This window comes from Octopus sinensis, linkage group LG17 (genome assembly GCF_006345805.1).
Source record: "Octopus sinensis linkage group LG17, ASM634580v1, whole genome shotgun sequence".
Lineage (NCBI taxonomy): Eukaryota > Metazoa > Mollusca > Cephalopoda > Octopoda > Octopodidae > Octopus > Octopus sinensis.
In genome coordinates this window covers 23,922,546-23,947,181 of record NC_043013.1, presented here as the reverse complement: position 1 = coordinate 23,947,181, position 24,636 = coordinate 23,922,546, and the positions used below count along the sequence as shown (strand labels likewise).

General features: G+C 35.9%; 1 protein-coding gene across 18 annotated transcripts in view; it reads right to left on the bottom strand.

Moving 5' to 3' along the window:
* LOC115220684 (arf-GAP with GTPase, ANK repeat and PH domain-containing protein 1) overlaps positions 1 to 24,636 on the bottom strand; it is a 220,308-nt gene that overhangs the window by 112,410 nt on the left and 83,262 nt on the right. For all 18 annotated transcript variants that reach the window (XM_029790803.2, XM_029790806.2, XM_029790808.2 and 15 more), the window contains exon 4: positions 2,767 to 2,852. In XM_029790803.2, the coding sequence (XP_029646663.1) occupies positions 2,767 to 2,852 (86 nt within the window). The remainder of the gene's footprint in view (positions 1 to 2,766; positions 2,853 to 24,636) is intronic.

The following is a 24,636-nucleotide window of genomic DNA, read 5'->3' as shown; positions in this document are numbered from 1 at the left end:
AGAAAGAGGGTAAAGGATTGATGATGATGGAGTCAATGTTGATGAGAGCTAATAGTCATACTCTGCCATTCAATGTAAGATTCAGTCAAAAGGTGGAAAATGCAAATTGTCTTGGAACTGGAAAACAATATAAACTACTTAATAGAATTTATGATCATCAAAATTCTATAAGGGCATAAAACTTATTTAAAATTTTTGGCAGATACTTCAGTCAAATATACGTGTAACACTAAAATACTTTATTGAAGAAGTAACAAGAAAATTATCCCCCTAACCATATAGTTCCAGGTTCAGACCCACTGCATGGCACCTTGGGCAAGTGTTTTCAACTAAATCCTTGTGAGCAGATCTGGTAGACGGAAACTGAAAGAAGCCCGTCGTGTGTGTGTATGTGTGTATTTATCCTCCGCCATTTGCTTGGCAATTAGTGTTGGTTTCGTTATATACCCATAACTTTGCAGTTCAGCAAATAGTGATGGAATAAGTACCAGACTTAAGAAAGTACAGGGGGAGGGGGTGATTTGTTTGCCTAAACCCTTCAAGGCAGTGCCCCAGCATGGCCACAGTCCAATGGCTGAAACAAGTGAAAGATCAGTATTCACCTGCCAGATTTACTGTGTATGGAGAAAGCAAATATTTCCACTTTTATTAAAACAGAAAATGGTAAAAGAGTAAATAAATAGAGTTGAATTTGGACAAATAAATAGAGTTCAAGTGGACAAATTACATGCATGTATGATGAAACAGAGGTGACAAATTATAAATATCTCTCTGTTCAATAAGATCAGGAAAGAAGAGACGCTCCCATGATAGAAATCCTCATTGATAGAAATTTATGTTGGTCGGGGACACATACATAGAATGGAAAACAGCAGGCTCCCTAGACAACTTCTTTACTGCAAGGGGAAAAGGAACCATGGAAAACCTAGACAGAGATTCAAACATACTGCAAATGGAATGGATTGTGAGAAATGGCAAACTCAAGTGAAAAACCAACCAGTATGGAAAAGGTTTATTGAGTCATGCCAAAGCTGTGAACAGTCACAGTTGCGATGACTGACTGCAGTTAATAGCCAAATTAAAACAGTAGGCATGCATTTTAAAATGTAAAAGCACTCTGTTATAAAATCATTTTGTCAACTATCCTGTTAGTCATCTTCAAGTAGAGCTATAAGAATTTCTTTGCTTATATACATAATCATCATCATCATCATTATTTAGCATCTGTTGTCCATGCTGACATGGGTTGGACAGTTTGACCAGGGCTGGTAAGCTGAGGGGCTACACCAGACTCCAGCCCGATTTGGCATAATTTTTATGGCTGGATGCCCTTCCTAACACCAACCACTTTGAGAGTGTAAGGGATGCTTTTACGTGCCACCAGCACAGGTGCCAGTTGTGTGGCACCAGTATCTGCAACAATTACAATTTCACTTTGCTTGATGGGTCTTCTTCTAATGCATGGCATAACGCCAAAGATCTTGGTCATTGCCTATGTGAGGCCCAATGCTTGAAAGGTGCTTTTTACATGCCACCAGCATCAGCTACATTGCCTCCATGAGGCCCAACACTCAAAAAGTGCTTTTTTACATGCCAGTTACGTTTAATTTATTTATTTAAATATGTGCATAAAACTTAACACTATACACAGCACAGTGTAATGCTTTGTGGAATTCATCTTAGCTTGCTTGCTACTTGTCTGATATCCTTTTACTTTTCCTTTTCCTCATGGTGATCAATTACAAGATGAGGAATACTACGGACTCTTTGGAATTCAAAAATTTAATGAACAGACAAATGACTAACAGATCTGGACTTTGTTCTGTTTTGTAAAGAAAACTAACGAATAGTGCCAAGAAGTAAGCAAAAGTTAATGGATTGTGCAGAAAAGAGAAGTTTCTATATCAGCAATGAGTAAATAAACATTCAAAAAGTGAAATAAAAAGAAAGGATGTTTTTTCACTGAACATGACACTACTTTAAAAAAAAAAAAAAATGAAACAGTTCATCAAACCAGTAAGTAACCAGTGAAATGACTAACACCAAAGTGTAGACCTTAAGCCTTGACCAACAGATAGACTCTGTCCACTCCAAATTCTGGTCATTTCCATCAAGCTGAGGTACTAGATAATTGCTGTGATAATAACCATCAGAAAAGAGAAAAGCACCAAAAGGACTGCTCGCATGCTAAATATTAATCTCCTAAAAGATCTTAAGCATCTTTTAGCAGGATCAAACTACCTACAAAGGAGTATTTCAGAATCTAAAAACTCGTAGTTGAATATCATTTATTCTTCATTAGTTTTATTTCCTCCTTGTCTGGTCAAGGTCCCTATTGTAGAATTGAGAGCATTCCAGGATGACATTACAATATAGAGATGCCTCTCCACTTAATGGCAGTTTCCCAACAATGATATATTCTTATATATAAAACATTATAAAAGTAGATTACATTCAAGTAAGAAACCATTCATTCTTTACAAAATTCTTCCCTTGTGAACCTTCTACCAAGTTGTATTTGTCTTTAGTTACATACTATACTAAATATATTATAGTCCTCAATCCAAAGGTCTTATTGTTGAACTTTTAGCAACGAAAATTAAACAATGCTATAGCCATAGTTATCCACTTGAATCATCTGGTCAAGGAGGCCTACATTCTTCCACTTGTCCTTAGTATACTAGAGTGAAATGTATCATGGTTAAAAATGCAATATATGAGATTTATGTAGTTGTAAGAATATGAATTTGAAACAAAAAAAATTACCTGCATTTCTGGTGGACCACCCTCATCTCGTATAAGAAGAAGATAGCTGTGAGCGTCCAGCATTACTTCTTTCTTGAATCGACCACCTGGAATAAGATCAATAAAATATATATATAAGCTACATTTCATAATAAAGTATTATATAATTACATTGAATATATCAGATCAACACTATTGTGAATAATAATGATATAGTATTTATTTTAAAAAGTAAAGACAAAGAGCAGAAATACAAAGGCTTCAATTAATTTATGCAGTGGAGATATGAATGAAGGACTTTTAAATTAAGTTTACATCCTTGCTTTTCTTAAGATGTAATCACTGAAAGTTTTTACTCTACTGTTGGGAAATTCTTACAAGACAATCTAAGTTTTCATATATCTTCTTTCAATTTCTGCTCCCTGCAAATAAAGTTTTTACGGATACAACTTTTTACAAAAATAGGGATTAATGTATAATTTCTTTCTATGTTCATAATTAAATCAATGTTTTAATGATTAGACAGAGGTCCAACAGATTAACTCTCAGAAACAGACTAAGTACAAATTCATTCTTCACAACTCCTGAACCTGTTTTCTCACCGGAAGTGGGGGTCAAGAAATTTTCATACAACTGGAAGCTCCAATCAAAACAGGGGACTTGAAACGATAAGGTTGAGAAACACTGTTATAGATTATGCCTAACTGAAAACGATCACAGCCACATCATCCAAACAGACCGGGTGAAACCGGGCTAAGCTGCTAGTATGTATTTATATATATATATGTAATGTTTATCGCCACTCAAACATGGCTGATCCATAGGAACCAACATTACTGGTATTTTTAACTGGGGGGGGGGGGGGATTCTCCTCCAGTTGGTTATTCGGTGCAATCTGCACCTGATATATACTGCAAGCAGGAGAATGAAACCCTACCATCTTCCAACCACAAAACCACCAGGCTGTACGGTTTTCACCTCTTTGTGGTCATAGTTAATGAACCATGTAGATTAAAAAATGAATTCCCACCTGAAAACTAGGAAGGCAGTGTATTAAAAGTATTAACTGTATCAACCAACCAGAAAGATGTTGTTTAGCCCAAGGCAGCCATAACTGAGTAGATGTATGACCAAGAGTATTCCTGCCATGACTATCTAATTTTGTATAACAGCGACTGCATTATCCAGTATATGCTTCTGATTTGAAGACAGAAAGTTTGATTTGAGGGAGATTTGAATGATATTTCTAATAGGTCAAATGGCCATGTAGAACTTCCTCAATTAGTTTGACCAAGAAACACTGTATCAACTGGAAGGTGAGAACATTTTATATGCTAATCTACTTTTATCGTTTGGTGCATAACTCTTTTCCTCAATAGTCTGTTCATTGATCAGAACTGAATGACATGTTCTTTAAAATATTCAATAATCTTAAAGTATACTGAATAAGACTAACAAAAGAAAAGGCAAATTAGTGAACAGCTTCAAAGACAATATTGGACTCACTCAATAAGCATCATTCAGAAATTTAACATGTCTCATAAAATTTTCTTTTTTAAAGTCTTTTTCTCCTTTCTGTTTCTCTCTATACATTCAAATTTCTTGTAAAACTCAATTAGTGGACAATTTTGTATTTTTCAACATTTTCAGCAGAATAAAATAGCATCTGACAGAAACTATTCAAAATTACTTGACAGTGAAGAGGAACCAAGATTTTTTTTTTTTTTTTTTTTTTTTTTGGAAACTATGCAGAGATGCTCATATATTGATTTCAAATTCTGGCACAAGACCAGCAAATTCAGTGGGAGGCATGGCTAGTCAATTACATCAATTCCAGTATCAACTGGTGCTTATTTTATAGACTCCAAAAAGGACAAAAGCCAAAGATGATCTAGCTGGAATTTGATCTCAGAATATATAAAGATGAACAAAAATGCTGAACAGCATTTTGCCCCATCTGCCAACGATTTGGTCAGCTTGTTGCCGCCAGATGCTCATGTACTAACATGCTTTAATAAAGGGACAGAAGAGTGGGTTTATTAGTGCCTATATTCATGACCCTGTAGCCCCTAATCTGGTACAGACATGCCTGTAATCTTCATCAATATTTATATACTAAACATAATTTTAATTTATTTACAAAATAAACAAATCTAATAGATTTAATAAAAAACCCATTTAATTTATGTAAAAAAACATATAATTTTTGGAAACAAATTATGCTATACATACTCATACAGTTTACATAGACACACATGCACACACATACATATATTACATGGAAAAATGCAAGCAAGAGAAATAAAATTCTTAAGATAATAAATCTGGAAAAGTACAGGACAAGTTATTACACCTGGTAAGATACAGAACAAGAAAAGTTTTGCTCAAAATATTGCAGATGAGGATAAAATTTCAAATTCTATTACAACTTATTCTATTTGTTATTACTTGTTACTCCTATTAAAAATAAAACATAACTCAAAATATTTTTTGCACTTAAGAAGAAAAAATTTTTAAATCATTAATTAATAATTAAAAATATGAAAATAGGTTATAAGAAATAACAGTAGTACATAATTAGTACAATAAATAGAATAATATAAAAATTAGTTATATGTTACAGTAAAATCTACCTATAACAACAAATTCACAGTAAAATTTGTTTGAGTTATTGCTCAAGTTATTGCCAAGTCTTCACATTTTTAGCCATGACCCTATTTTTTACATAACGAATTTGCCTACCATATATACTATTCTACTTTGCATAAAACTTTAGCTATATTGGTACTTCTGGCTCTCATCCTCTAAGTATTTTAATGTGTCAATATTTTAACAAAATGATGGTACTTTTTAAAATTATAATGTTACTTTGTAAATTAAAATCAAATGATTTTTAATATTCAAATTTTATCCTTAGCTGCAATATTTTAAGTAAAAGTTTTCTTGTTCTTGTCCTATACTTTTCCAGGTTTATAATCTTAAGAATATTATTTCTCTTGCTTGCATCTTTCCATGTAATCCATGTTTTTTCCAGGCTATGTTATTATGCTAATTAATAATATGTCAATTAATAATCTAAGATTTTACCTTATTGAAAATTGAATAATAAATGTAATAAATTTCTAAATAATATTTTAATTTTTAATACAGATGTAATTAAACTAATTGCAAATTAGTGGTGTCATTGATAATTTTTTCCTTACTTCAACGATTCCTGTGACATATATTAAGAGTCCCCTTATAAGACTATATTCATAAAAAAAGAACTATATTATCACCCTCAAATTTGAGAAACAAACACTCATAACTTTTTTCTTTTAAAACTTCATTGCATTCCAAGCTAGCATGAGTTGGACGTACATATATACCACATATATGTATATACACACAGATATCATCATCATCATTTAATGTCCATTTTCCATGCTAGCATGGGTTTTATGGTTTGACCATGGTAAGGCCTGGGGCCACACCAGGTTCCATTGTCTGTTCTAAAATGGTTTCTATAGCTGGATGACCTTCCTGAGGCCAACCACTCCACAGTGTATTGGGTACTTTTTAAGTGGCACCAGCACAGGTGCATCTTATGTGGCGCCAATACCAGCATCAATTCTGCTATAACAGACGAGTCTTGTTGAGTACCAGATATCTCAGTCTTCAGTTATCTCTTCGTAAGACTCAGTTTCTTGAGATTTTATATATATATATATATATATATATATATATAATCACTCTCTCTTTCTACCTCTCTATACACAGACACACACACCTATATATATATATATATATATACACACACACACACACACCTACACATATGTACATATACACACATAGATACATACACAAATACAAATGCTAAACTTAACTAGTATTCATATTAAATGCCAGCGCGCAAAGCAGGCATAAAGTGATGATGGTAATGAAAATAGACTCAGGTGAGTTTAAATATCAGTGCACTGTAAAATATATTGAAACATTGTTAAATTTTTAAGCAAATATTTGTATTCAAGTTATGAACATCCTTCATTTGTTGATTATTTTTAGAGACTAATGTCAAAACATTATGCACAAAATATAAAATTAAAATGAATTCCAAGGCCCAGAACAAAAACAGTTCTGTTATCAAACAAGAATCTGCAGCCCTTTTAAGAACAACAAACAGCTCCATATAAATGGCATTTCATAAAACATAGCATACATTAGGGAACTCAGTTCTGATAGACGGATAACAGAATCTAAAAATATAACATTTAAGTAGAAGATAGAACAAGATCCAGAAAGCCTGCAGACAAGAAAGAAGCTATATTTGTGACTTTCTGAGAAGCTTACATTCATCAAAGTTTACTTGTGGAAGTATGGCAATTAAATACGAAAAATAGAAGCCTCTCAATATTAAACAGAAAAAGAAAGGTTAAATACTTTCATGAACTTTTCAATTATTAAATCGAAAGGAAAAAAAACAAAAAAAAAAAACAGAACTTTATTTTAGGAACAACTGTTTATACAGCTATAGAATTTATTTTTAGAAACATCTCATTAAATAACTGAAGTTCTAAAGGTGTTGAATTGTAACAAATGATTAGTAGCAGATAAACCAAAAGTTTTTATTTTCTTTACTTGTGAATATATGAAAGAATATCACTTTTTAATCAAGTCTATTCAATTAATTTAGGATTTAAATTTTAAATTGTATTAATTACAATGTATGAAATTAGGTATTCCAGTCAAATTCCCTTCTTAAATCGTTCTGAAATTTAATAATGATAAGCTGAGCTTTGAAAGAACATTAACTCTCTGTATTATAAATATAAAGTTTGACAAAAAGTAAATTGTATCTGCAGCTATTAGAATAAATGTCAGCCCATTCCAAACAGAATACTGAACGAGAATACATTAACATAAATGATTGATAATAAAAACTAATCTGCTCCAAGTAAATGTAAGAAAATATAAAAGTTTTCCCTTTTCTATGTTGAAAATAAGGTAAAATGGAAAACAAAAAATATTGCTATTGTAAATAAATTTGGATTTCCTATAAAAGTTCTAATTGAAATTTATTATTTAAAAAAAAGTTTACAAAGTTTTTCTCTTTTTCTTTTTGTTAATGTAAAAACTCCTCAGTTATGAATGCTGATAATACTTCATTTTAGAAGTTGGTGTAAAAGAATGAAAAGTGAGCAACCTTTGTGGTCCAATTAGTTTAACTAATAACGAACTACACACGAGCAATCTGCAGTCCACTTAGCTTTCTGAATGGCACTCCTAATAAGGTTTTATTTTATGCAAAATTCCAACATGGCTTCAGTTTTTGAATTCAAGCCTCGGAAAATAGTGTTCATTAAAACTTTGTTTTGTTTTGTTTCATTCTCACTTATTCACTCATACTCTCTCACTCAAAAATTTATTGAAGGAAGTTGATGTCAAAGGGGAAGACCCTTTGTCTTGTGTGTTCTTATTAAATTGTCCAACCCATGCCAACATGGAAAAAGCAACTTTAAATCATCATCAATGTTTACTTTCCATACTGGCATGGATAGTGTAAACAATATATATATATATATAGTAATACTAACAATAATCCTTGGGTGAAATTTATAAACATTTAATGCATTGCTATGCATGTTTTGAGAAATCCCCTGTCTCTTAAGATCACAGTCCGTATACTTGGGATGATTATAGTATAGTCTGTAGTACCAATGGGTACTGGCTAGATCATCTTCATGGATTCATTTCTTCAAGCAATATAACATTAAAAGGTGTTTACAAGAGGGATAGCTATCTCTTTTGACCAGTGTGAAAGTCGGTTGAATTATGTGGGTATTTCTGTGGGTATTTCTGTGTGTATTTGAAATAAACCATTTCAAAATGGAACAACATCAACTACCCCTAGCATATTATAGAACAAGGATAGAACACAAACAAATAAACCAACCAACAACCAACCAAATTTTAGGATGCTATACACCATACCATTATACCACCAGAAACAATTAAAAGGCCACCCTAAGAAAGTATCATTTATAAATTCAGACAATGGACTCCTACAGTTGATGGCTGTGGTGGCTGTAGCTGCAGACCATTTTGGCTTTAGAATTCCTTAAAGATAGTCATGCCTTGGATGAGATGGAACAAAGCAATGTGTTACCCATCCTTGACATCTGCAGACTGAATAGCAAAATAAGTCCAACATCACCATGTACACCCCCTTCCTCGCTTTCCATTACATTCTCCTTCCTCCCACCAAATTTATACAGAAATACAGAAATAATCTTGTTGCTGGTCAAAAGTGATAAACATCCCTCTAGTAAACATCCATTAATGTTATAATCGCCTGAAGAAATGGATCCATGAAGATAATCTGGCCGGTGTCCATGGATACTATGGACCACACTGTAATCCTCCCAAGAATATGGACTGTGATCTTAAGAGTTATGTGATTTGTGGAAACCTGTGAAGCGACGCATTAAATGTTTATAAATTCCATCCAAGAATTATTATATTAGTCTTACGTTATATTGGTACAGCTTGGTGCCACCCAAGAAACTGGTTCAGCAATCAGCATCATATATATATATATTATATATATATATATATATATATATATATATATATGTATGTATGTATGTATATATAATATGCACAGTCACATATAAATACATGCATATAGATCCATAGGATACTTAAACATGTACCCATATACACAGGCACTCATATAACACTTCACAGATTGTTACATTGTTATCAGTAATCTCTCTCTCTCTCTCTCTCTCTATATATATATATATATATATATATGCACACACACACACACATACATACATATGCATACATACATATGTGTGTGTGTGAGTATAGATATACATATTTACATAAATTAAATAAGAATGCTGGTTAAAATTCTTAACCTTGATATACCCTAAACTAAATTAACGAGGTTGCCAAACTAGGGAAACAAAAACTCTAATGGAATTTCCTGCTAACAGCCTGTATGACATTTTCAAACTATAAACTAGCAATTATCTTGTCTATTATCATTATGCTGGTTAAATGTATTTCTTTTAGGTTAGAAAACAGGCAGAATATTTTCTACAAATATGTTAATTTCTTTAAAAGCAAACAAACAAAAATTTAAACATACACACATACATATACACATAGAGTTTAATATACATTTGCTTTAAGTGCCAAGTTCATGCAGAAACCAGCATTATCACTGTTGTCAAACATTATCATTGTCGTCATAATCATCGTTAAAATTTTTATGTTTGCATTTTGAAACCTTGTACAAATCAAAAAACAACAAAATGGTGTCTCATCAAAAATTTATCGTTCCATTATTTCTATTAAGCTGAACTCTCTTTAAACTCAACTACTTTGTCAACAGTTTTCCAATACTTGAACTATTCTAGAAATTGCTACAAAACTTCCCTGTGCACTCTCATTAGGTGTTTAAACCATATGAAGTCATACAAGTAAAACACACATCCACAAAGAACATCTGCCACTTTTCTCCCCTCCTTAAATTGCTATAATTTACTAACTTGCAAAAATTTGTGTACAATTATTCAACAACGATTGGCACGGGAGTGTTTGATTTGTCACACTAATCTATTGCTATGCTTGGTGACAGAGCCCTCTTCAACCCCATTCTAGGAACTCAGGTGGGCTTTACAGCATTTCCAACAGTCTTATATCTCAACATGAAAAAAACCCTAGGCTAACAACACAGTCACTCCTATGCATTACTTCTTCACTTCCTTTCATTCATAGCTGCCATCCATGTAAAATCTAGCCATCTCAAGCTACCAAACTTGCAGTGCTTCCACGAACAGAAATCTCAAAACCATCTTGCAACTGAAACAAGACAACCTTGTCACTACACAAACCAATAAAAATACAACACTACACTTTATTCATCAACAAATATAGGTAACAGCCTAACCCTGACCCTAATGAAATTTTCATTTATTGAAAAACAAAAAAATATTCAGCTCTCAATAGTTGTGTCTACAAAATACAAGCACAGGTGTGGCCCCCCAATTGGAGAATTGCTCACAGAGACAGTGCAAGTATCAAGCTCACTAACATTTGGAACAAGATATAGTTGCTGCCCTTTGCTCGCTGCCACAATAATCTCAACTTCTTTGGACTGTACACTTCAATTACCCAACACATCTAATGCACTTGTTTCTAGGACATCCTTCCTATGTCCCATTCCTCAAACTTGTCATCCAATCCTCTCTCTCTCCTTCTTTCACCAGAAGTAAAACCTATCTGAGCTTCATCATTATCATTGTTTAATGTCCGCTTTCCATGCTAGCATGGGTTGGACGATTATGACTGAGGGCTGGCGAGCCAGATGGCTGCACCAGGCTCCAATCTTGATCTGGCAGAGTTTCTACAGCTGGATGCCCTTCCTAACGCCAACCACTCTGAGAGTGTAGTGGGTGCTTTTACATGCCACCGGCACAGGGGCCAGTCAGGCGGTACTGGCAATGACCTCGCTTCTCACCAAATAATCAGAAGTTGAAAATTAACTTTCTCAACAATTACCAAGCCCGAAAGGTTTGAAAGGGTTAAAGGTGCATGACTCTTCCTTAGATTGTTTGTTTGTATGCATGTATGGTGTGTGTATGATTTTTCTTTGAGTTTTATTCAAGTTCTTCTTGAAAGAGTTCCAGCTAATCACTAACCCTAACGGTGTTCATAAATACGTGGTTGACTGGGTTGAACTGTTGATGCTTTTACACCCAAATATGTGTTTGTGCATCTATTCACATAAAGAATCTCAGATGGAGAATTTTTGGAATGCCTTACAAATCTTCACTTTGCCACTAATAGATTCTATTTAGAGAATCCACATGTTTCTTAAGTATTTCTAGGACTTCTTTTGCAATTTTCTAGGTTGCTTGTATGTATGTATGCATTTAAGAGTTATATTCCACATTCATTGGTCAACTTCATTATCCTCTCATATTAAAATTTGTCCTGGTCGGATAATTTGTATAAAGAAAACTAGATTCTTCAACAAACTGTTTATGGTAATCAACTAATCTGTTACTGAAAATGAATTATGTGGTACATAATATTTGAACCTAGATGGGACACATCATGCACTGAAAGGGTGTTTTAAATACTCTGATTATATCTAGATTACATTGCAGACTATTTCTACCTAATCTTTCATCATCACTGGAGTAAGTCTTTTCCAGCTTTCTGTATATGCTGAGTTCACTAACATCTTAGTATTAATTAATTACCACATTGCTTCATTCCTAGAATAGGGCACAACAGTTCCAGACATACCTATCAAAATTCCTTGTTGAATATCATACACTTTATGGCATGTTTTACACTCCTTTTACAAGCAAATATGATTATTTGTACATCTTAATATTTCATTGCTTGTTTATCACCAGTTTAGGTACCTAACAATAGAAGTGGAGATACCAGTGCCTAAGGTAAAGAAATGTATCACTACTCTAGAGAGGCAGTCCAGACAAGTCAATATGTCATTCTGTCTTTTAATTGTTCTTCTGTACTTCAGTTTAACCATGACACTCCAAACTATGTTCTTCACTTTGTTAACACCATTATTATTATTATTAAAATGAATTCTTAACACCAAGATGACAACTATTTCTTTTACCTATTATTTCAAGCCTGAAAGATCTAGTCTTGATTAAACCACAGTTTCATAATAAGGTCTGATGACACTACTGAAATATTTACAGTTGTCACTGTACGATCAAAAATCAGATTCATCACAATGTGTTTTTAATAATTTGACTTAATTCAGGAGCATTGTCTCCTTTGCCTTTCTTCACCAGATTTGTCTGTTGAGATAATAATTATGACTCTTCTCTCTATGGGTGTAATTTTAAATAAAAATTTGGGGCTTGCTACATTAAGAACAGTGGTGTCCATTTGCAAATTGGAAGGTTATTATCAACCATGACAGAATTCAAAATTTAAACCACATGATCCATTGTGATAAAGCTGGCAAAAATACGTTTTAGAAAATAGCTATTTTCAACATTATGTTTTAAACATCAAAACAGGTACTCTAAGTTATTAAGAAAATATAATGATGAAATAAAAAAAATAACTCAAGAAACTATTAGCTAAAACAAAGTAATTACTAGAAACAAAGTTTCTTTGTCAGGAAGAAACTTAAATCATCATCATCGTTTAACGTCCGCCTTCCATGCTAGCATGGGTTGGACAATTTAACTGAGGTATGGGGAACCGGATGGCTGCACCAGGCTCCAATCTCATCTGGCAGAGTTTTTACAGCTGGATGCCCTTCCTAATGCCAACCACTCCGAGAGTGTAGTGGGTGCTTTTATGTGCCACTGGCACGAGAGCCAGTCAGGCAGTACTGGCAGCGGTCACGCTCAAATGGTGCTGTTTACGTGCCACCTGCACAGGAGCCAGACCAGCAGCACTGGCAACAACCTCACTCGAATGTTTTTTCACATGCCATCAGCACAAGTGTCAGTAAGGCGACGCAGGTAATGATCACACTTGAATGGTGCTTTTTACATGCCATTGGCACAGAGGCTAGCTTGTTGCTCTGGCAACGATCACGCACGTATAGTACTCTTAGCAATCCACTAGCACAAATGCCAGTCATCGAATTTGATTTCGATTTCACTTGCCTCAACAGGTCTTTGCAAGCAGAGTTTAGTGTCCAATGAAGGAAAGGTATGCATAAGTGGGCTGGTTACACCCCTGGCACAGGCCACAAGGTTATAGTCTCACTTGGCTTGCTGAGTCTTCTCAAGCACAGCATATTTCCAAAGGTCTCGGTCACTAGTCATTACCTCGGTGAGGCCCAATGCTTGAAGGTTATGCTTCACCACCTCATCCCAGGTCCTCCTGGGTCTACCTCTTCCACAGGTTCCGTCAACCGCTAGGGTGTGGCACTTTTTCACACACCTATCCACATTCATTCTCACCACATGGCCATACCAGTGCAATCGTCTCTCTTGCACACCACATCTGATGCTTCTTAAGTCCAACTTTTCTCTCAAGGTACTTACACTCTGTCGAGTATGCACACTGACATTACACATCCATCGGCGTATACTGGCTTCATTCCTTGTGAGCTTATGCATGTCCTCAGCAGTCATGGCCCATGTTTCACTGCCATGTAGCATGGCTGTTTGTACACATGAGTCATACAGTCTACCTTTTACTCTGAGCAAGAGGCCCTTTGTCACCGGCAGAGATAAGAGCTCTCTGAACTTTGCCCAGGCTATTCTTATTCTACCTGAAGGGATTTGTGGTTTGCTTGTCTTCCTACTTATTAGGACTTTGGTTTTAGCTAGGTTGATTCTAAGGCCATTCGATTCTAATCCTTGTTTCCACACTTGAAACTTCTCTAGTCCTGATTGTGACTCAGCAATTAGAGCAAGGTCATCTGCATAGAGGAACTCCCAGGGGCATCCTGTCTTGAATTCCTCCATTATTGCCAGGAGGATTATGATAAATAGGAGGGCACTGAGGACTGAACCTTGGTGGACACCTACCTCTACGAGGAATTTTTCACTGTACCTGTTGCCAGATATTTTGAGCATCTCTGCAGTAATTCCTGTCTTCATACTCTTAGTTGCTTTATCTAGCAAGGTACTGTCAACTCAGATAGCTGGTCCCTCTGTTGGGTCGACAATTGGCAGACTCTCTTTCTCCCATTCATTTTCTTTATTCAGCAACCTTTCATAGTGGCGTCTCCAAACTTCTCTCTTTGCAGCCTCATTTAGTGGAAGTGAACCATCATCCATGCAGACACATTTCTCTCCTACAACATCATGATTCTCTCTAACACATTGTCTTTCAACACGAAATACTTCAAGTCTTTGGTTCTCACGGCGCAGAACATTGGCAAATTTTTTCTTATCTGCTTCCCTTCTGGCTAAATAAACCTGTCTCCTAGCTTCCCTTCTGGCAGTCTGATACAGTCCCCAGCTACCACCGTTCTTCCAGTCCTTCCAAGCCTGTTTCTTTTGTCTAATAGCCCTGTCTACAACATTGTTCAACAACCACGTTATCTTGGATAGAGAGGGGACTTTGCACCATCCACAGATCTGGTCAGTGGCCCTCAGTAGGTTGTCCCATAGAAACCTCTAGTTGTCTTCTACACCGTGTGAAGCTATATCCCCTTCTATTTCGTCAAAGGCTTTGAGTAATATGTCTGAATCTCTGTCCATTAGTGGGATCTTTAAGCTTCCAGACTCTTCTCCTCCATGCTGGTCGTCTTCTGGGCGTCCACTTAGCCCTGATCCTAAAGTCACTAACTACAAGTTTATGTTGTGGGGTACATTCTTTGCCTGGGAAGGTTTTGGCATTTATAAGCAGCCATCTTTCCCTTTTTCTGGCGAGGATGTAGTCAATTTGGCTAGTGTGTTCAACACTATTAATAAACACACAGAAATATGAATCAACAATAGAATACTATGTGGTAACTTGATTTGCTAGAAATAGCAACTGGATCTTTTCAAAATCATACCCAAACATATTTAAGAAGAATAATACATCTAGAACTATTAAGATATATGATTAAGGCTAATTATCTGATTGTTGAGGTCTTCTCAATCAACATTAATAGAAATTACTAGTCTACCTGTGATCGGTTGGGTCACCTGGAAAGTCTGAGTTTCCCAGCAACAGAGTTTTGTTTTGTGGGTGTTTTTTTACTTTTCTGGGTTATTTCACATGCTTTCAACTAATGTGACAGCGAAATCAGGGATAAACAGCTCCTTCCCCTAGAAAAGGAAAAGATTTGGCTCCTATTTCTTGCATGTCCTGCTACCATATAACAGGTATTTCGGGCCCTTTATCGTAAATAGCTGTACATGATAGCAGGGTGTGCTAGAAATAGCAGCCAAATCTTTAGAGATGAGATGAATGCACTCAAAACAAAATATTTTGTAATGGTATTCGCTTGGGGTAATCTTTCACTTCAACTCTCAGAACTATCATCCAGATCAGCTGGTTTTGTTCCTTAATTTCCGTAAATTTTTTTTATTTATTTACTTTTATTTTAAAGTGAAAGATGTATGAGTGTGTATATATGAAATGGATGTGTGTGTGTGTGAGAGAGAGAGAGAGCCACTTACATATACATGAGAACACACGTTCACACTCTCTCTCTCTCACATATGCACATGTACATGCAAAAAAGATGTATGCATATCTATTGATGTATGTATACATGTCAACACACCCCTTCACTCACTCACTCTTTCTTTCTCTTTTTCTCTTTCTTTCACACACACGTCCATTTCATATACACATACATACACACCTTTGACCTTCTCCTCACTTTCACTTTAAAATGAAAGTAAATAAATAAATTTTTTTTAAGGAAATTATTGAACTGTTTAAAGAAAGCTAATATATAAATACTTACTGTACAAACAACTTACATTTTTGAAATCACATTCAGTTAAAAATATTTCAAAATGATTAAAATATTGTGTACATCAAAAAAGTCAACTTTTTTCTTCCTTAGAGAGTATGTGTATATGTCACAGATAGCGGACGTGTGTTTGTGTTGATTGACATGTCATGACTTTCATTATATGTGTGTGTGTATTTTGTATGTGTGTTAACATCATGTAATCCATGTTTTGTATTTTTTGTCAAGAAATAACAAACAAAAATTGTGTAAGTATGAAAATAAATATGCAAAAAAAATTTTAATAAAATATATTATTTCTGAGATATTTTGGTTACATACAAACATCTCCAGAGTTTTAGTATTATTAAGATAAAGCAATAACAAAATATTTTAAAAGTGAGTTAAAATAATCATACAATAGAAGGATGTGGGAGATGGGCACAAAAATATATTTGGTTAAAATTCACCAATGCAGGTGGAAAATACAATGTAGCTGATAAATTTAAGTTTGGCATTGATTGTTCTCAGATAAGAAAATTATAAAGTAATTCTCAAGAAAGCTGATGAAAGACTGCATTTCTTTCTTCTACTTTTGTGCATAAAATGGAACATAAAACGTGTTTAGTTTCATTTTCCAACTTTTCTCAGGGTTTAGGACCTCTTATACAATGTGTATTATAGAGTTCATATAAAAGGCTTAACCAACCACGAATATAACTGCTTCATTTCTGTGTCACAACAACTGGTAAGGAATATGGTCAAAAGATCTTTACTGACAATATACAATTCAAAAACAAGAAGTTCCTGCCTACTTCTAACATTCTTGTCTTAGAAAACAGAAATACCACAAGCAAGGAATTTGATTAAGGTGAAGGAGCATGGTTTGGCAAGACATTTGATTCTTGGTCTTTTCTTTAAAGCAGACAAAGTGAAGATATATGAGTTCTAAAGCCAACATTTACAGCAAGCTACCAACCTAGATGGTTATATTTGTGTGTGTGCGTGATTGCAGGTGCACACACACACATACACTACCTCATGTTTGATTTCTTTTGGGAAAGAAAATGGTGAGTGGGTGGAGGAAGACTCTACACCAGGTATTGGCAACCTGCAGCCTGCTGCTCCTCCTGTGCAGCCCACAGTGCCTTGTCTGGATTTCCATTATGTGTAACCTGCAAGACATATCTCACAACCCAGTGGGGTTTTTTGAACCAACAGCCAATTTAACAGAGCCAATCAGCGGCCATCTTCTCCCCAACCAGAATAGGGTCCTACTTTCATGATACTGACACTGAATAAACATAACTTTGGAGAAGAATTCTGATAGAGTTAGAGAGAAAGAGGAAATCATCCTTTTGTCTGATACTGTAGTATAGCATCACTGTACAATAAGTTATTTTTTGCTTCTACTCCAATTGACTTGGTTATAAATATTTTTTCTGTGTTATTTCAGATGGCTGAAGGTACCCAACCTGCAAAGAAGAGGAAGCTGTTGGACAAGAACCACTCCTTCAAGAAGGAATGGGAAGCGTTCTTCTTTGTCAAGCCCAAGGGAAAGGCTTTGTGTGTCATCCGCCACAAGACACCATTATGAAGGTATGCAATGTGAAGCATTACTTCACTTTGGTGCACCCCAAGCAAGCTGCATTGCTTGACAAGAAGAAGGTAGAGTTCGGGCATCTGAGTGCCCAGCTGGGGAAGCAATGTGCCTTCATGAAGTGGTACCTCTCTCGAATATGTGGCATCATGATTGACAGTGTGCCCACCATGGTCGGGGACAAGAAGGGCTTTGCGGTGCTTCTTGTGAAGTACCTGCGCAGCTTTGGACACCAGCAGGATGTGAAACACTTTCACTGTCTGGTGCACCAGGAGGCTCTGTGCACCAAGTCTGACCATTACGGAGGTCATGACTGTCGTGGTCAGGGCTGTGAACTTCGTTTGCACCCGTGCTCTCAACCACAGACAGTTCTATGCTCTTTTGGATGATGCTGAGGCAGAGTTTGGCAACCTGATCTACTTCTGCGAGGTCCATTGATTCAGCCAAGGAAAGATGTTGGAAAGAATCTTCAATCTGAGGGATTAGCTGGTGTCTTTCCTGCGAGAGAAGGGCAATCCTGTCCCTCAGTTTGAGGATCCCACATGGGTGTGTGACCTGGGGTTACTGGTGGACATTACTGGACATCTAAATGAGCTGAACATCCAGCTGCAGGGTAAAGATGTCTTGGTACCTGCCCTCCTCGCCCACGTGAAGGCATTTGAATGCAAACTTCGCCTGTGGAAGCATCGGTTCAACCAGAGGAAATTTACTCACTTCGCCCGCTTGGTTGAGCTGTGCCCAACCCCCACTGCTTGCCATTACTACGCTGCTGCCCTGCGTGAGCTGTGAGGTGAATTCGAGAGGCGCTTCAAAGATGTGCACGCCAGTGAGAAAGAGCTCAAGCTATTCTTCGCTCCCTTTGATGTGGATTCTGTGGAAGTGGCTGATGACCTTCAGCTGGAGCACATTGGGCTCTAGTGCTCAGAGAGCCACTGCACAAAGTTTGTGCTTGAGTCACACATGGAGTTCTGGCGCTTGCTCTCAGCGTCTATGCTTAGCTTCATTGTTCAGGTCCACACACTCTTGCAAGCAGCTGTTCAGTCACATGAAGCTGATGAAGAACAAGACGAGAGCACAGCTTACAGACGCTCATCTTCCAGACATTCTCCTTCTGGCCTCCTCGTCCATCAAGCCGGACACTGGCTCTCTATCTGTTTCAAAGAATCACCAGCCTTCACATTAATTGTTTCACATTGTGATTACTGCAACTCTTAAGAAAGGTTCAATTTACATTTATTATCATTGATTTTGTGTGTTTGTTATTTTTTCAGGTTGGGAGGGGGATGTGGCCTGCGAGGTGGCCTAGATGTGGTCTGTGACCTGGTTTAGGCTGCCAATGCCTACTCTACACAAATAGTTCTGATGAGTTTTCATGTCAATTACATAATTTCAGACAAAAAGAGCATCTCATTAAGGAATCATTATTTCCTAATGAGAGCATGTTAATATGTTTGCTATAATTGTATGGTGCCTTGATAAATTATTGTTGGAGTGGCTAGAATAGGTAGTGGATAACCAGGTGGGTGGCAGGAGGTGGAATGAGATCATGAAACAAGTGTAATATAATCCATTTGCTTTGTTGTGCTAGATCTGTCCACAAACTAAGCAAACACTTTGAGAAAAGATAAGATAGATAATTATTAATTAGAAACATTGACACAAAAGGCATAATTGAAAGAACTAAATAATGGAGAAAAGTTTCTCTCTATATTTTCTATATCATTGTCTTTTTTGTACATTAGAATAAGCTGAGTGGGTATGTAAACTTTAAAAAAATGCGGTGATGGTGGTTGGGGGGGGGGTCAGCAGCTTATAGGAGTGACTGTTCAAGATAGGATAAACTACTTTGCTCTTTTACACAATGCAATGTTAACAACAATACATACGCACACTGAAAGAGATGGTAGAAAGGAACAAGAAGGAAATTTATAAGGAAATATGCACAACCAGAAGCACATGGGTTTCATTCCTTCATCAGCTGTTCTCTGGAAATCATTATAGTTTCAACACATATCTGACTCAAGAAATTCTGAAACTAAACCATTTGGTTATAAAATACCTAAGGAGTTATGCCTCAAAAGTGTATTAGACAGCATATCAGTATCTCCATTGAATGACATAATACAATAAATAATATTGGTATATCAGCTGAATGCCCATAAATAATACAAACAGTTCACAGAGTGGAATAAATTAATTTGCTGTAGTCTGATGTTTGAGAGACAGGCTTTCATCAGAGGAGCAACTAATTACAAAAGTAATTTCTTACTTCTTTAATGAATGGTCCAAAATGCCAGACTTTTTGTCCTCCTCATGACAAAATCTAAATTTTTCTTCTTAGTGAACGGTCAGAATCTTAGTCAAGCTAAGTAAAGATTGATGATTAAAGAACAAGCAAAATAAATAAGGTCTACACTGGTTTATAATAAATTAATCATCATCATTATTTTACAGACTGCTATTTCATATTGGCATGGGTTGGATGGGTCTGCAATATGGTCCTTTAAATCACCTGTCATTCTATCTGTAATTCCAACACCCTGACACCAGACTTCATCATACCTTGCTTTGTTTACACACCAATGAGACAGCCTCAATGCTCAAAGGATAACAGCTAAATTTTACTCAAATAACACTCTTTGTAATCTCTTGATTACATTTTATAATGTAGACAAGAGTACATAATGCCTTTAAAAAAAAAAAAAGGACGAGATGGTCACAGAAGGAATGCTTTTGGTGTAGGTCTGATTTGGAGCTAAACAAAAATATCTTCTGTTGTGGGTGTTTTTTCTTTTGTCAGCAAATAACATTCCTTCCCTTAACCAGTATCATGTCTTTGCATCAGAGCTGCCTCTCTTGCACATATATAGCCCTAAAAAAGCCTTTGATCTAAGCTACTTTTTCAGTCTAAGTTAACATTCCACATAACAACAAATCACACTCAACCCATTTTCTCACCACTTTCTACGGATCTTCTTCTGCATTCAATATTTGCACTACACTTGCTACACATTTCTAAAATCTACTTTTTGCACAGAGAGAAAGAAAGAGAAAAATTTTATTGCCGACCGTGGCTACAATTTACTACACTTCTTACTTTAGCTATTATATACCTTCTCTCCGATCAACTTCAGTATTAATTAGGTCACCCAGATTAACATAAACTATTGACTACTTTTCAAAAGCTACCTGAGCAGTTCATGGATTGCATATGAGTGCTTTTATTATTAACTATTCCAGTACATTAACTCTACCTGAAATTGCAGTTTTATTTGCATTGAGACACAAATTCCCACCTACTTGTTTCGGTACATCATGTAATGCCAGTTTCCGAGATGGCTCTAGATTAAGTCATTTTGAAGTGTTTACTATTTCTTAAACAGTAACATAACAGATGCACAGGGAAGACGCATGCCTTACTGGTTAAGTGTATTTAGCTCATGACTGTAAAGTTGTGAGTTCGAATCCAGGCAGTGCACTGTGTCCTTCAGCAAGACACTTTATTTCACTTTATTGCTCCACTCTGCCAGCAAAAATTAGTTGTACCTGATAAGTCAAAGGGCCAGCCTTGTCGTATTCTGTTATGTTGAATCTCCTTGAGAACTATGTTAAGGGTATTTGCTAAAGATGTTTGTGGAGTGCTCAACCACTTGCACAATATTTCCATCGTTTGGGTCAACAGCAACATTCATCATTGTACTTGATGGAATGCCAGTTAAAATATTGGGTCGTCCCATAACACGGTTTTTCAATTGCATCAACTATAAGTCAGAGAGGGATGGGATAAACTACTTGCATCAACTTGCTATAAAAACAGGTAGTAATTTTATCTTGTGCTTATTCTTAGTGCAAGTTTTGAAGAGTGCAGTTCAATTTTAACAGTTACTTTTCAAAGCTATAATGGAAGTGACAAAGGAGCATATTCAGAACATTTTGCTTTATGAGTTCAATAAAGGCTACAACACAATGGAAAGTATGAGGAATATTAATGCAGTATATAGGGATCGGAAAATAAGCATAAGCTAGTGTCAAAGGTGGTTCTAGAAATTCCAAGCCAGAAACTACAACCGAGAGGATGAGCCTTGTCCTGAAAGATCTGTAGAACTTGACGAGGACATCCTGCAAACCCTGGTGAAACAAAATCCAATCACAGCTGTTGAGGAACTAGCAGAGAAGCTTGGATTTGGTCATTCAGCCATTTATCAACACCTGCGTGCCTATGGAAAAGTCAGAAAATTGGGTCAATGAGTTCCTCATAAACTTTCTGAGTCTAGTCATGCACAGAGAGTGAATGTGTGCTCTTCTTTGCTGTCATGCCTCACGAATGATCCTTTTTTTTCTTTCGCACCAAGTAGTGACTGGTGATGAGAAATGGGTTCTCTATAAAAATGTCAAGTGCCGAAGACATTGGGTAGGGAAAGGAGAAATACCAGCACCACAGGCTAAAGAAGGTCTTTATCCACATATAGTGCTGTTATCTGTTTGGTGGGATATGAAAGGTTTAGTCCGCTTTGAACTGTTAAACCCAAACCAAATGATAACAAAGGAGATCTACTGTGAGCAGCTTGAGTGGCTGAAGTCAACATTAGAAGAAAAACAACTGTCTTTGCTTTCAAGATGAAAGGTGTTCTTCCATCACAATAAAGCTTGGCCATATACAGCGAGGATGATATTCCAAAGGCAGGAGCAGTTTGAATGGGAAACAATGCCTCATCCACCATATTCAATGGACATTGCTCCCATCTAATTATCATCTATTCTACAGTCTTCAAAATCATTTGGACGGAAAAAATATGAATATTGTGGACAAGGTCAGAACAGTACTGAAGGAGTATTTTTCATCACGGACAAGTGAATTTTGGAAGAGGGCCTTGCAAGTCTCCCAGATAGATGGGAGAGCATTGTAGAAAATGAAGGAGAGTATATTTTAGATTAAAAAAGAACTTTGTTTATCTTAATTTTGAAAAAATAAAAGAAATATATATATAAAAAAAAATGTATTATTTATGGGATGACCCCCCACCCCAATAGTTGCACATAAAATAAATAGGATTTAACGTTTGGAACAATACAGGTAATTAAAAATATATCAGCCAATGATTTAACTTACTATAAAAAAAATAAATAAATAACATTTTTTCTAATCCTTCACTAAGAAACCAACAGTTTAATTAACCTTTTAGTTAGCTAGCAATTAGAATTAAACAAGAATGAAGTCATTACTTGAATGTAAGCAAACTAATTGAATAGCTGGCTATGATAATGATCATCTACAGTTTTCTCTAAAATACTCAGTAGACATCACAAATTCTTTGTCCAATTGCAACTAGAAGAGTTGTATTGTGAATAGTTGAAAAACGTAACTGAAAGGTTAAACAAAGCCAACTTATGAAATCAAAGATTTAAGCTGCCAGTTAATCTAAGCCAACATTGGCTAATTTAGGGCTGGTCAGATAAGTCATGTACGCTCAAACAGGCTGTACACAACATATTTCAAGGATGATTATTTTCTTACATTTTTTAAAGTGAATTTCTTTCAACAATTATTTATACAAATATTTTGGTAATAGTTCACAATTTCCTGTTATCTGTATATACACAGTCTCTCTCTCTTATACACACATACGTGTGTGTGTGTGTGTAAGTTTTCAATTTCCTGTAGTCTGTGTACATGTAAGTTACAATTTCCTCTTTTCACTCACTCCCACACAACAAAAATTACCTGCTACTAGGTTTACCTTTTGTCTATAACTTTCCATAGAAGAAAAGATTCATTTCTGAAACACTATTTCAATCATGAAACTAAGTAGAAAATTAGAGAAAATAATGTTTTCATAAAATCAATTAAAATCAATGCTAAGACCAACTGACAGCTCAGGCACAATCTTAATGAAATTTATAAAAATGCAATTAAATAAATTTATGCAACCTCTACATCATCATCATTGTTTAATGTCTGCTTTCCATGCTAGCATGGGTTGGACGATTTTGACTGAGGGCTGGCGAACCAGATGGCTGCACCAGGCTCCAGTCTTGATCTGGCAGAGTTTCTACAGTTGGATGCCCTTCCTAACGCCAACCATTTCGAGAGTGTAGTGGGTGCTTTTTACATGCCACCAGCACAGTGGCCAGTCAGGCGGTACTGGCAACGACCTCGCTCAAATCTTTTTACAGGTGCCAGTAAGGCGACGTTGGTAACGATCACGCTTGAATAGTGCCACCGGCACGGAAGCCAGTTGGCTGCTCTGGCAATGATCACGCTCAGATGGTGCTCTTGGCACCCTACTAGCATGGGCACAAGTGCCAATAAGGCAACATTGGTAATGATCACACTCAAATGGTGCCCTTTTATGTACCACTGGCACAGAAGCTGGTTAGCCGCTCTGTCAAACGATCACACTCGTATGGTGCTCTTTGCACCCCACTAGCATGGATGCCAATCATCGAAATAAACTTATACATAGATGTGCATGTGCATGTATATATACATACATGTAAGTGTGTATATGTATTTTCAAACTATGCTTTAAACTGAAATGATCATGGTATAATAGTTAAAAGTAATGTTTTTACCAAATATTCCTTGAAGAAAAGAAGATCAATTGGGGAAAAAAACTGCATTATACTCCCTTTGTGCTAGAATACTGCACTCATTCAAGAGTTGATTGATACTTTTGTCACTTTTCCTGCAGATTCTACATGAGCGTTTGACTGAGTTTTGTCAATCTTTGCTTTTATCAGAGTTGTTCTTATAGCCTGTTTCTAAATGGCTACAATTAAGCATTTCAGTTTCTCATTTCAAGTTCCCGTCTGTTAGGCAGAGTCAGTGTTCTTTACTTCCAACAATTTTATTGCATTAACTACCCATGTAATTTCAATTCTTTCC